Source organism: Ipomoea triloba, chromosome 12 (assembly GCF_003576645.1).
Source record: "Ipomoea triloba cultivar NCNSP0323 chromosome 12, ASM357664v1".
NCBI classification, from domain to species: Eukaryota; Viridiplantae; Streptophyta; class Magnoliopsida; order Solanales; family Convolvulaceae; genus Ipomoea; species Ipomoea triloba.
In genome coordinates this window covers 14,748,315-14,761,502 of record NC_044927.1, presented here as the reverse complement: position 1 = coordinate 14,761,502, position 13,188 = coordinate 14,748,315, and the positions used below count along the sequence as shown (strand labels likewise).

The window sequence follows — 13,188 nt, the reverse complement described above, 5'->3', positions numbered from 1 at the left end:
TTCTTGCAATGTTTATGGTTAATTATTATTTTGCTTTGTTTACTTCCATCATGCGGGAGTAATTAGTTTATGGGTTTGGATTAGGGGTCCATTGTTAATCTTGATGTTCGATTTATGATTATTTGCATAAAGGGATTGAAGTTTTTACCTAGGGTTTATGTTGATTTTGGGATTTCTTTGCACTAGTTATTGGTTTGTGGCCAGAATTAATTGCTAGTCTAGGAGAGGGATTCATCACAACGACAGTTGGGTGGAGACCTCGAGCCTTACCAATTTCAACCTAATTTTCTTGCTATGAAAGTAGAGGTAATTTTGGGGGCTTACAATGCTTAGGTGCTTAAGGTTATGATTGATGCATCACGACAGTGGGGCAATCTTAGCCTAATTCTCTTATTGATTACGAAAGTAGCTGAGTAGAATTCTTTTGTGCATTGCCCATATATCCCTTGGTTAATTATTCTTTCCCTAATCCTGAGCTTGTTAGAACATCAAGGTTACAATCCCCCTAATCTGACCCATACTTTTATCATATTGTTACACCTTAATCAATTGCTTTCGTTTACATCATTCAGTCTTTGTTGCTTGGATTCTATTAATTCATACACTCTAGTGCCTGGTAATTCACACAATTTCGTGCCATAACCCCAATCCTCAGCGGAACGACATTACACCCTTTTTACACTCATCATTTGTGCTCATCAAGTATATCCTGACAAGTTACCATATGCTGGGAAGTCATTGATTATGCAGAACAGCATGGCTCGCAAGGTGAAGTTGGTTTGGCTATGAGCATCAAACACCGCCACACCTTCATTCCACAGTATCTTTAAATCTTCAATAAGCGGCGTCAAGTACACATCTATGTCGTTTCCTGGTTGTTTAGGCCCAGATATTAACAAAGATAACATGATGTACTTACGCTTCATGCATAACCAAGGAGGAAGATTGTAAACTGTTAAAAGAACTGGCCAAGTGCTATGGCGACTGCTCATGTTACCATGAGGATTCATTCCATCCGTGCATAATTCAAGCCTAAGATTTCGGTTTTCGGAACCGAATTCAGGAAACTTCATATTAATGTTCTTCCATTGAGGAGAATCGACGAGATGTCTCAACTTTCCATCTTCTTTTCTACCAATAGCATGCCATTGCAAATTGTTTGCATCATTTGAATTTGCAAACAAACGCTTGAACCTTGGAATCACCGGTAGATACCACAACACCTTCGCAGGAGCACCTTTCTTCTTCTCACATGCATCATTGTATCCTTTCCGTTCATAACGCGATGCTCCACACTTCGGACACACATGCATGGATCCTTTCAATGTCCATACTCAACGGACATAACATTTTCTTTGCCTCATAAGTTGAACAAGGAAGTTCGTTATCATCAGGAAGCATGTCCTTTAAAAGTTTCAATAGCTCCGTGAAACTCTTATCACTCCACATATTCTTTTCTTTTAAGTTATACAATTTAAGCATTGATGATAACTTTGTAAATTTACTACATCCAGAAAACAATGGCTTTCCAGAATTTTCAAAAAAAGTTTCAAACTCTTGAGGTAGTTCATTCAAATCTCCTTGCATATCACGCATCAATTCATCTAGTCGTTCATTGTCTTCATCATTTCTAACATTATCTTCTTTACTTTGATCTTTCTCTACATCTAATTCGACATCATCTATACTAAAAGGTACATTTTCACCATGCCATATCCACTGGTCATATCCTTCCTTAAAACCACGACGTATCAAATGACTCTTAATTTCATCAATCCCACGAAACTTTTTTAGATTTCTACAATCACAACAAGGACACACTATATAATTTTCACCAATTTTACTTGCATATTCCTCGGCAATTTGTACAAAGTCTAGAACCCCATTGACATATTCAAGTGTATTACGTTTCTTATACATCCAACTCCGATCCATATCTCCTATTGTCACACAAACATTTATAATATGATAAATGAATTAGTTTATTTGAGCTACAACATAAAGGCTCAAGTTCAATAATTTAAAATTTAAAATACTACCAAAAATTAATTAAAAATTTATTGAACACTTTGTTAATTTTGGTTATATACTTTATTGAGTATTTACTTATATACTTGATGAATTTGATAATTATTTCTTATTTATTGGACACTTTGTTAATTTTGATTATATACTTTATTGATTATTAATTATATACTTGAATTTGATAATTATTTCTTATTTATTGGACACTTTGTTAATTTTGGTTATATACTTTATTGATTATTTACTTATATACTTGAATTTGATAATTATTTCTTATTTATTGGACACTTTGTTAATTTTGGTTATATATTTTATTGATAATTATTTTATTTACTTGAATTTTTTATATTTACTTAGCTTCTTATTATTTATTGGACACTTTATAGGCTCAAGTTCAATAATTCAAAATTTAAAATTTAAAATACTACCCAAAACTTATTAAATATTTTATTACCTAAGGAATATTTCCATTTCGTTATTAATTATAGTTTTAAATGAAACCAATCACAGTTAAAGAGAGAAATCAATTCTCATTCACAGATCTATTCCTTTTTTTAGGGAAACAATGGATACTGCACCATATAATTAAACATATGAAAGAGAGAGAAACTGCTAAGGTTAGGATCCTCCAATGAAAATTAAGCAACTTTGTTTTAGTCTAAAAGATGATCAATTCTCATTCACAGATCTATATTTGTGAACCAAAAGAAACAATGTATTATTATTAGCAATATACAATAACACAATAATTAATCAAAATTAAATTAAAAATTAATAAATATCAAGTATAAAACAAATAAATAAAATAAAATTACAAAAAACCGTACCTTTCACCGGCGGCGGTGACAAGCGGGAACGACGAGGAGGAGGTGTGGCGTTGCGTCGGCGGCTCCTTGGTGCGGCGGTGGCGACTTTGTACGGCGACGACGACTTCGTGCGGCGGTGGCGACGTGCGGCTGTGGCGCTGGTGCGGCGACCTGGTGCGGTGCGGTGCAGACGCTGCGTTGCGGAGCGGAGGTCCAACGGTGGCAATGGAGGTCCGGCGAGGCGACGTGGAGGCGGCGGTGGCTGTTGCCGGCAATGGAGGTGGTGGTGGCTGTTGTCAACAAGGGAAGCAATGGATGAAGATGGAGGCAACGGCCGGGTGTGTTTTGGTGTTCCTCAGATCTAGATCTGATTAGTTTAAAAAAAAAAAAGATAAAATAATGCAGCTGCGTCCGAAGTTCCAACTTCGGACGCAGCTGGTCCATTTAAAAAAGAATTAATTAAAATTTGGACAATTTAATTACAAAAATGCCACCGCGTCACTTTGCGCGTCCAGAGTTTTAACTTCGGACACAGCTGGTCCTATATTTTTGGTCAATTCTGTACTAGTGGATTGCAATGTAACTTGTTCTCTAAGTACCTTATGTGGTATAAAACTTTAATGAATAAACCTTATGTTCATTCTTGATTGTAATTAGTTATCAAAAACTAATTACTGCCACAATGGCTAAATTTGGTCTTATAAACTCACACTGCTTGATTTGTACAATATTAATGGAAATAATTTTCCATTTAGTGTAGGCATTGGCACAACCTTCATTTAAAAATCAAAAACATGAATCATAGTGGTATGTCCTCTTAATTGAAGTGTGAGTAATACCAACGATGCATCACATGCATTTGATTTCAAACTCAGGTTCTTTATGAATAAACCCTACGTTTATTCTTGGTCCAATCTAGATGATGCTTCTCAAATAAATATGTGCATAACCATATGAGGAACCATCCATATTACATAGAAGTGACAAAATGTATGTACGTCTAATATAGTCACATAATTAGTTCCATGTATCCTGTATGATCCTTAAAATTCTTATAAGCATGCCTTAAGTAAGGATTCGAAACTATTAGCAAAATGCTAATATTTTACAGGACCAACTCCTTATATTAATACTATCTATGATGACTAAGTTTTCGGAGTTGACACGTCTGCCACTCCATTTTCATTAACCTTAGCCAAAGACAGTAATTGAGTAGTCCATATTCCAATGGCTTTAAATGACAAAACAATAAGTCTAAGCCCACAATGGAACTTTAAACATACACCTTATAAGTAATCTCCAAAATAAAAAGAAAAACCCAACTTTTATGCCATAGAGCAATAACGAAGATTTATTTATGTAACTTTATGAAACAACACAAATGTTGTATCAATATAATCAAAAATCCTCAATATGAATTAATCTCATGAGTCTTTGCTTGCTTTATGCCTCTCAACATTGAATTTATGAGCCTTTTCAAATCTTAATGACCCAGGATCAATTTAATGAGACGAAAAACTCCAATAAATGCTAAAGAATTCAACTCATGATAGTTCACCATAAACTTCATGCCATTGTTAAAATAAAAAACTACTAATGTTGTTACAACATTTTCATAAATATATATGTTGCACAACTTGTAGGTCAAACAATTTGAACTTATTTATTACTCCCTCAGTCTCGATTTATGTGGCATAATTTGGTTTTGCACGGAGTTTTAGGAAATGAGTAGGAGAATGCATGTTTTCCCATTTTACCCTCAACTTACCCATGTGCCATGTGAATTGACTTTCAATATCTTCATACGGAGTACATTTTCTTTACTAAAAATAAGAAAGGGATTGTACTTTAGCACATTTCTCTAGAAAAGTTAGGAGAAATAATTCTGAACATGTTTGGGTTTGCTTTGTAGATATGGGTATGGTTGATTTGACTAAGCACATTTCTCTAGAATAGTGGAGTATTAAAACTTTCAAATTCAAGGGTATTTTGGGAAAAATAGAAAGGTAGTAGTGTTTATTTTAGGAAAGTGGACAATATTTTAGGACGGATGAAAAAGGAAAGTAAGACATGTAAAATGAGACGGAGGGAGTATTAACAAGGCAAGGTGTCTTATCCTTAAAGTGGAACAATCTTGAAATGGGATATCTTAATGATCAAATTACCACTCCCACTAGTCAAGCCATTACTCCCACTGATCAAGTCATTCTTAACCATTATATAAATGATATACATGCACACTAACGATCCTCATGTCTAACTAATTTTAACAAAGAATAAAATTCCCACCATAGTTGGACTTACCAAATATGTACATGTAACAGACACAATTTTCAACTATTTGAACAAATTAAATTGCTCTAGTTGAAATTTGGCTAGATATGTACACTTTCAATATAAGGATCCAAAAGTATATCATATCTAAAATTCATATAGAAAAGATCTATTGTGGTTGGGCTGAAAAATCAAGTAAGCCACATACAGTAACAATTTCAAGTTACTAAGTTTTGGAGATTAACAAAATACATGTGTTGCCAATGCAACCCATGCCTCATAGAATTATAATCGACCTTAAGTTATAAATTCTAAAAAGAATGGTATGATAAAATTTTATCTTGATCATCAATTTAACTAGAAGAATCTAGTGACATAAAACTTGCATGTAGGCTAAAGATTTATTCAATTAGACTCAACTGAGGTTTTATGACAATCAAATAGAAGATTCTAGTGACATAAAACTTGCCTGTGGGCTAAAGTTTTATTCAATTAGACTCAACTAAAATTTTATGATAAAATTATTATCAAAATGATAGAAGAATCTAGTGACATAAAACTTGCATGTGGGCTAAAGTTTTATTCAATTAGATCCATCTACAAGCTTATGATAAAACTATCAAATCATGTTCATTTTCTCAATCCCTGGGGGTAAATTAAGAAAATATGATTTGATCTTTTATCCTGACTATTTACATAAGTTATAATAAAATCTACCAATAGGAATTTATTATAGTTTATGTAATTAGTCACAAAGTGATCAAAAATTTCAGTTATGAAATTGTATTGATCACTTGGTATATGTACATTAAAGAATATTAATGTGTCAAGCTATTAATCTAATTTCCTTTTAATGCATAAAAAAAATACACACAAAAGAAACTAAACTAATACCTTCATGTGGATAAACCTCAAGAATAATATTCTTTGAATATGTACCTATATCAAAACTTTATGATAGAAGATGGCAATTCTCAATTTATATCATAACCATATGCTAAATAAATTGACTTTCCTATCTGTAATGATAAAACTCACCAAACCTATATTCTGATACATAATTGTCTGTGGGCTAAATTACGATCATATATATATATAGTTTGGTGTTTTTACCCTAATTAATCATATGAACATAACAAAATTGCCTGTGGGCTAAATTTCATTATATCATATAATTAAAAAGGAATTTTTTATTCCTAACATATGCAATTCTAAAGGCATATATAAATTCACATAACTGGAAAATATAATGTTATGCTAGTGAACAATTATGCATGAAATTCAATAAGTTCATATCTAAATAAATTGTATACCATAATAGCAATTTAAAATGAGCTATAAAATTATTATTATTATTCAAATAATGACATAAATCCAAAACTTGAAGGATTATAAAATTTGAAAAACAATAATAATCTATAATAACTATATACTTTTCAATAATTGAAAGATTTTAACTTATATGCCCAATACAAAAATAATTCAATGCAGATAGCAAATTTTATGAGAACTAGCTTAAAAATTGTAAATTCTAACAATATCAAAACCATATGATATGTTGACATTTACAAATTAAATTCTCACAAAATTAAAATGCATAATTTAAATCATAATATTATGCATTTACTTTAATTATTTGCATAAAACAAACTCATTAAAATATGAATACAAAATCAAATATTCATACTCAATCAAAGTGGGCATCACAATCCAGAAACAATAATGATAACAATGTTACGACATATTGATTTTTCAGTTCAAAAATCGATAATCGTTATTACTGAAATAATAATTGAACAATCAATTTACTCAATCGTAACCCCTGATGTTTAATAGCAATAACTATAAGACGTTACAAAATATTATCATTATTAACACATATGTATTGGATCAAACCAAATTGTTTCAAAATAATGATTTCAAATCATACTATCAAGATCCAGAACTCACGATGATAGTAACGACACAAATCATTGATTCATCGATTCAAAAACCGATAATCGTTATTACTATAATAATTCTAATAATTATTACATAGTAGTAATAACAAAATAATCAATTATCTTAATTGTAACCTAACAAAATTTAATAATAAGAATAATTATTATTATTATAATATCATCATTATAACCATAAATGTTTTGGATAAGCAAATTGCTAAAACCGCAAGCCTTTAATACATTTTTCGGGAAAATTTTAAGACTCAATAAAATTAAAACCCGAAAAACTTTAATGTTAAAAAACATTAGAAGTAATATTTTCAACTTTAAATAACTGATATAAAGGCATAACTAAAAGCGGTTCTTGACTAAAATTTTTATTAATGTTATTAACAAAATCACAACAATTAGTCACAAAGTAGCAATTTTATCTTTATCGTAACAATATACCAATATGATAACAATTGGTCCTAAAAAGCTTGTTCAATTACCACTAATATTATCATTCAATGGTGGGAATCATACTTTAATGACCTAGATAAGTCCCAAATAGCTTGTTCAAAAAAATAAGTTTTAAAGTCCCAAGGAGACATAAGACTAAAATATGTCTAAAATAAAGGGAAATCAAACTAGCTAGCTTAGTGTGGGTCATAATGAATTCAAAAATGAATAATATTTCAAAAAGAATTTATAAGTTAATAATATGCTAAATACATCTTTAAAACATACTTTTCTAAATGCATAATTATAAATATACAAGGCATGATAGGATGATGCATATTAATATATTATTAACCTATACAATAAAATGCAATACTTCAAGCAATTTATTATACACCGCAATACCGCAATATTAAATTAAAATTCAAAGAACAAATTATCATTTGCCTAAAAATGAATAATAATCTAATAATGAATTACGAAAAAAATAAATTGAACAATTAAGCTAGAAGAAACCCAAATGTGATGATGGAAAAAAAAAAAAAAAAAACCTCAAGTAAGCCTAAGAACCAGAGAAGGCCCATTTATTATTATAAGTGAGCTCAATATTTAAAATAAATCTATATGCCTTAAACAACCAAATATGCCCAATTATAATAACAATTTTTTTTTAGTAATGGTCCTAGCCGAATTGGGCCAGACCTGGCCCAAACCAAAACCATCATCATAATCAGTTTCTTTAATCCATCAAAAGGTCAGCCCAAAATTTTACCCTTTAGAATCTGAACCCTAGCTTCTCATCCTTAATCATCTGCAGCCAGTGAGAGAGAGTTAACGTAAAACAGAGAGAGACGCGGAGAGAGGTCGCCGGCCAGAGTCCGCCGTTTGCGCCACCGCCAATGCTGACGCACCGGCGTCCCCTTAGCCGTCGCCGCCACCGTTCACTACAAGCGGCTCCGTCACAACGCCAACGTTGTCGCCACCAGCCGTCCCTTCTGGTCGCAACGCCAGCCCCACCGCTGCCAAGCCAGCCGCCGTCGCCGATCGAAGGATCCGTCATCACCGGTCAAAGGACCCGTCATCGCTGGCGTCCGCCGTTGCAGCCGCCATCGCCGGCCATCGAAGCGTCATTCGTCCTTGTCCTCACTAACAGATCACAGCTGGGAAGCCCAGCCTCGCCACCGCCTTCTCGCCTCCATCGTCCGTCGTCGGTGCTGCCTGAAAACCAGCTTCGCCGCCGCAATCGTGACCGTATCCCTTCGCCGGAGCTCCATTGCCGGATCCTCATCTTAGAGCGGCGATGAGACTACCAACGCCGCCACTGAGAGGAGACCTTCACCGGCGATTCTCCAACAAGCGATTCCGACAACCGCGAAGGCAGTAAGATTTATTTTTTAATTTCTTTATAATTCTAAAAAGAAATTAAATTGTTTTTTTGAAAATAAATTAATATGTATGTATATACATATATGAAATTTGGATATTGCATACATACTGTCATACTGATAGCGGAAGAAAACAGTAATATATTATGAATCACAGACTTTAACTTTTATATATGTTAGATGCATATATAGTCAAATCCATATGTATATTTAAATATATATACCTGTAAATTTCTATCTACATATAGAATCCTCATAGAAACATGCTCTGATACCAAATGTTAGAATAAATGTACCAATATATTAATTGTAATAATCTAACCTCATTGCGGAAGCTAATAGGATCGTTTACCTCCAGCAATAGTTGTCATCATCATAGGATCGTAAAGAGTGTTTTATCTACCACTTGGTTTCCTAATCAACTAGATGGTGTAGTTTTCTGTTTATAGGAGAAGTGGGAGGACCATACTAATATATATAGCCTATGTGCAATCATTATATATAGGCTAAGTAACGGAAACCGTTACTTCTATTCTTTAGACCACAACATAGTGGCCATAAATGGCCTATTGATTTGCACCACTTAATAGTGACATTAATAGAAAATATTACACTAGGATCCACATAACGACGTCGTTTTGATATTTAAACTTTAACATATTTTGTAGTTCCACGTTTCTCATGTTTTAACATAAATTTTAATTTATTCTAGGTATAAAATCAATACTCATAAGGTACAAAATTTCATAACACGAGACACAAAACTCTCAACACACGACACATACACATGTTATATATTTACTTATTCTCAAATCTAATTTATGTAGATAATATATGTCCTATAGGCACATAATTTCATAATACAATACATATATTAGTAAAATAAAACACACAATATGTTGTGTGGTACACAACTACTAATCTATTTCAGGTACATAATCGATACTCTTTCTGTCCCATTTTATCTATTCTACTAACTATTCATTGGTCAAACCAAGTATTTCTTCTTTGTTTATTTTCTTTAGTATTTTTATTTATTTTTACAGTTGATTTTTTGTGTTTAATAGTACTTTTAGTGCAATTTCTAAATATATAAATTTTGTATACTAATACTAAACTTAATACTATGAAAAATTGAATTAAAAATAACTTCAGTCAAGCCACGTTAAACGAACTAGACACATAAAATGAGACGAAGGAAGTACATACTTACATAACATGAGACACAGAAATGCATTTCACAAGACACATACACATGTTTAGATTTTGTTTAGTTCAGGTACATAATCAATATTCTTAAGTTACAGAATTGCATTACATAAGACACTAAAACGCATAACACAAGATACAAAAACGCATACCACAAGACACAAAAGCTCAAGTTATATTTGCTTTATTTCAGGTATAGAATCCATATGTTTAAGTTACAAAATTGCATAAAATTAGACACAAAAATGTATAACACAAGACCATACACATGCTTTACAGTTAAAAGAAAAAAAATTGAAACATGAAGTGAACAACAAATGGTTGCCATCAAAATAAAAATTCAAAACTACTTCGTTTAGGACTAGGGTCCACAGTACACTTTGGACCCTGGTCCATGATATAAAAATTGGTATATCTATACTTTCATTTTCATCTCTACTACACATTCACTTCCCCAATAATTATTGTGTGGACCACGGTCCAAAGTGACAACGCTTTGCACAATTTTTTTTCACGCGACTTTTTGCAATATATATTTTTATAATTCATAATATGCATTATCCCAACATATAAAATACATTATTCTAACACATAATATATATTATCTTATCTCAAAAGTTTTATTATTTTAACACACATAATATACATTATTCTAACTCATAAAATTCAATGATATCATTTTACAGCATAATCCACACAACTATGTGGACTATCATCCACACAATAATTTGTTTTCACTTCCCCATGAATACATCTAATGGGGAAAATCCATCCGATCCAACTCATATTCCATTTAAAAGATAAAGCATTTTTATTGTGATATTATAGCATTATGTACTTTATAATATGAGTCATTTCCATTTTTGGTCCTATTGTTATTGGGGCATTGCCAATTTTAGTCCACTTCATTAATATTTGCCACATTGCGGCCAGTCTTATTTAGTCCTTACCACTTTTAGTCCACCGTTAAAATTTTCGTCAATTGGCCGTGTTAAACAGGGGTATTTTTTGTCTTTTCATGCTTTGATCATCTCCTTGACCCTTTGCAGTAGTTTTCCTTACACAATTTCATCCAATGAAGAGGTCCAACGAAAGCCATGTGAGCCACATTACAAAGTCATGGCTTCCGCCGGACCTCTTCATTGGATGAAAATGTGTAAGGAAAATTACTGCAAAGGGTTAAGAAGATGATCAAAGCATGAAAAGACCAAAATACCCCTGTTTTGGACAATTATTTGACAAAAATTTTAACGGTGGACTAAAAGTGGCAAGGACTAAATACGACTGGCTGCAATGTGGCAAAAATTAATGACGTGGACTAAAATTGGCAATGCCCTAATAACAGTAGGACCAAAAATAGAAATGACTCTTATAATATCATATCTATTTATCAACTAGCAACACTTGTTAATATTGTATATACACTCCGTCAAACATTTGAAGTTGCACGTTTTGAACGCACTTGTGTCGAGTGGCATGCGCCCACAGTTGAAGTTGCACGTTTTGAACGCACATGTCTAGTGGCATGCGTCCCATAACAAGTAGGAGTGAGTTTCGATGAATAATCATGATTCATGAATATGTTTTTTTAATACTACTTATTATGTTATAATGTAATATTTGTTCATATATATATATATATATATATATATATATATACTAGTAAATTGCACGGTTAATTTTTTTTATTTGAAAGTATACATTTATTTGATTATGTGCAAAATTATCACTAATATTAATTAAATAATACATGACTTGTTTGTCTATAAATATCTTTAAAAATTGATATGAAATATGATTTATGTAATTATATTATTATTAAAATAAATATGAGAAAAAACATAAATAATTTAATTGTACTATTAAAAAAATAAATCAAGCGGAACATATTTAGATTAATTACCATAATATTAGAAAATTATTATTACGCAATTATAATAATATTTGTACAATTATACTTTTATACCTTTAGTATATTTCTTTTCACCATATGGTCTTTATTTTTTCCTTCTCATCCATATCTGAATGAATTAGTTGTAAATATTATAAAAATAAATTGAACTACTCATGTTTAATTTTGAATATAGTAATATTTGTATAATTATTAGTTTAATTAACATAATAATTATTAGTCAATTATAGTAATATCTACAATTAATTCCTTAATTACCTAGTAATTACACGGAAGAATATGAATGTGTGTGTGTACATAATCAAAAAATTAATTGTAATTATATAAAAAATTCCAATGACCCATGTTCAATTTCAATTATACTAATATATGTGTAATTATTAGCTTAATTACTATAATAATTATTAGTTAATTATATTAATATTTATGCTAATAATTATTAGTTATTGGCTTACTTACTATATATAATATTTGTATATTCATTTTTCTAATTATTGATTTAATTAACAAAATAATTATTAGTCAGTCATATTAAAATCTATTCAATCAATTCCTTAGTTAGCAAAATAATAATTACTTAATTACATTTAAATTTATGAAATTAATTTCTTAATTTTGAAAAATAGTAATATATTTATAATTATTAGCTTAATTAGAATAACAATAATAATTATTATTATTATTACTGTATTAATCTGAAGTCTGAACAATTATTAGAGTTATACAATTAATTTCTTAATTCTTCAATTATATATATGTATTTCAATTTATTATTGAAGCATATAGAATCAATGTTTCACTAGGATTTAAACGACCTCCCACTTAAAAGAGCTAAAACAGTACTATTTGACCACAAGGTCTTTTGACACATATTTTTATTTGATTAAGTCAGAATAAGATTGGTCAAATTATTGGTACCTAATAGATATAGAACGTTGTATTTTTTTTTTTTTTTAAACTTAGTTACGTTGAACGGCTCCATATACTACAACTTTTTATATACAAAAAACTAATTTAATCCTAAAATGATACTCAAATATATTTATAACTAGTTTGTTATAAATAAATAATATTTTGATATTATCAAACATTTTAATATTTTCAATTATCGTCTTATTGTCAAATTAATTAAAATATATCTCCAATTATGTTTTAAATTAGTTTAGATTTTTTTATAAAAAAAAGATTAAAATTAC

The 13,188-nt window shown here is 30.7% G+C and overlaps 1 protein-coding gene across 1 annotated transcript; it reads right to left on the bottom strand.

Annotated features, from left to right (window-relative positions):
* Nucleotides 1-698: 698 nt before the first annotated feature.
* On the bottom strand, nucleotides 699-1,935 carry LOC115999419. The gene is made up of 2 exons (XM_031239269.1): nucleotides 1,360-1,935; nucleotides 699-1,295 (listed from the first exon to the last, which is right to left on the bottom strand). The coding sequence occupies exons 1-2, from the start codon at nucleotides 1,933-1,935 to the stop codon at nucleotides 699-701; spliced, it is 1,173 nt and encodes a 390-aa protein (XP_031095129.1).
* Between the last annotated feature and the right edge of the window lie 11,253 nt (nucleotides 1,936-13,188).

Bases quoted from the DNA above. Each gene is read 5' to 3' on its own strand.
- LOC115999419 (XM_031239269.1), bottom strand. From the start codon at position 1,935: ATGGATCGGAGTTGGATGTATAAGAAACGTAATACACTTGAATATGTC. The intron at 1,296-1,359 runs GCAAAGAAAATG...GTGTGTCCGAAG, and splicing joins TTCCTTGTTCAACTTATGAG to TGTGGAGCATCGCGTTATGA.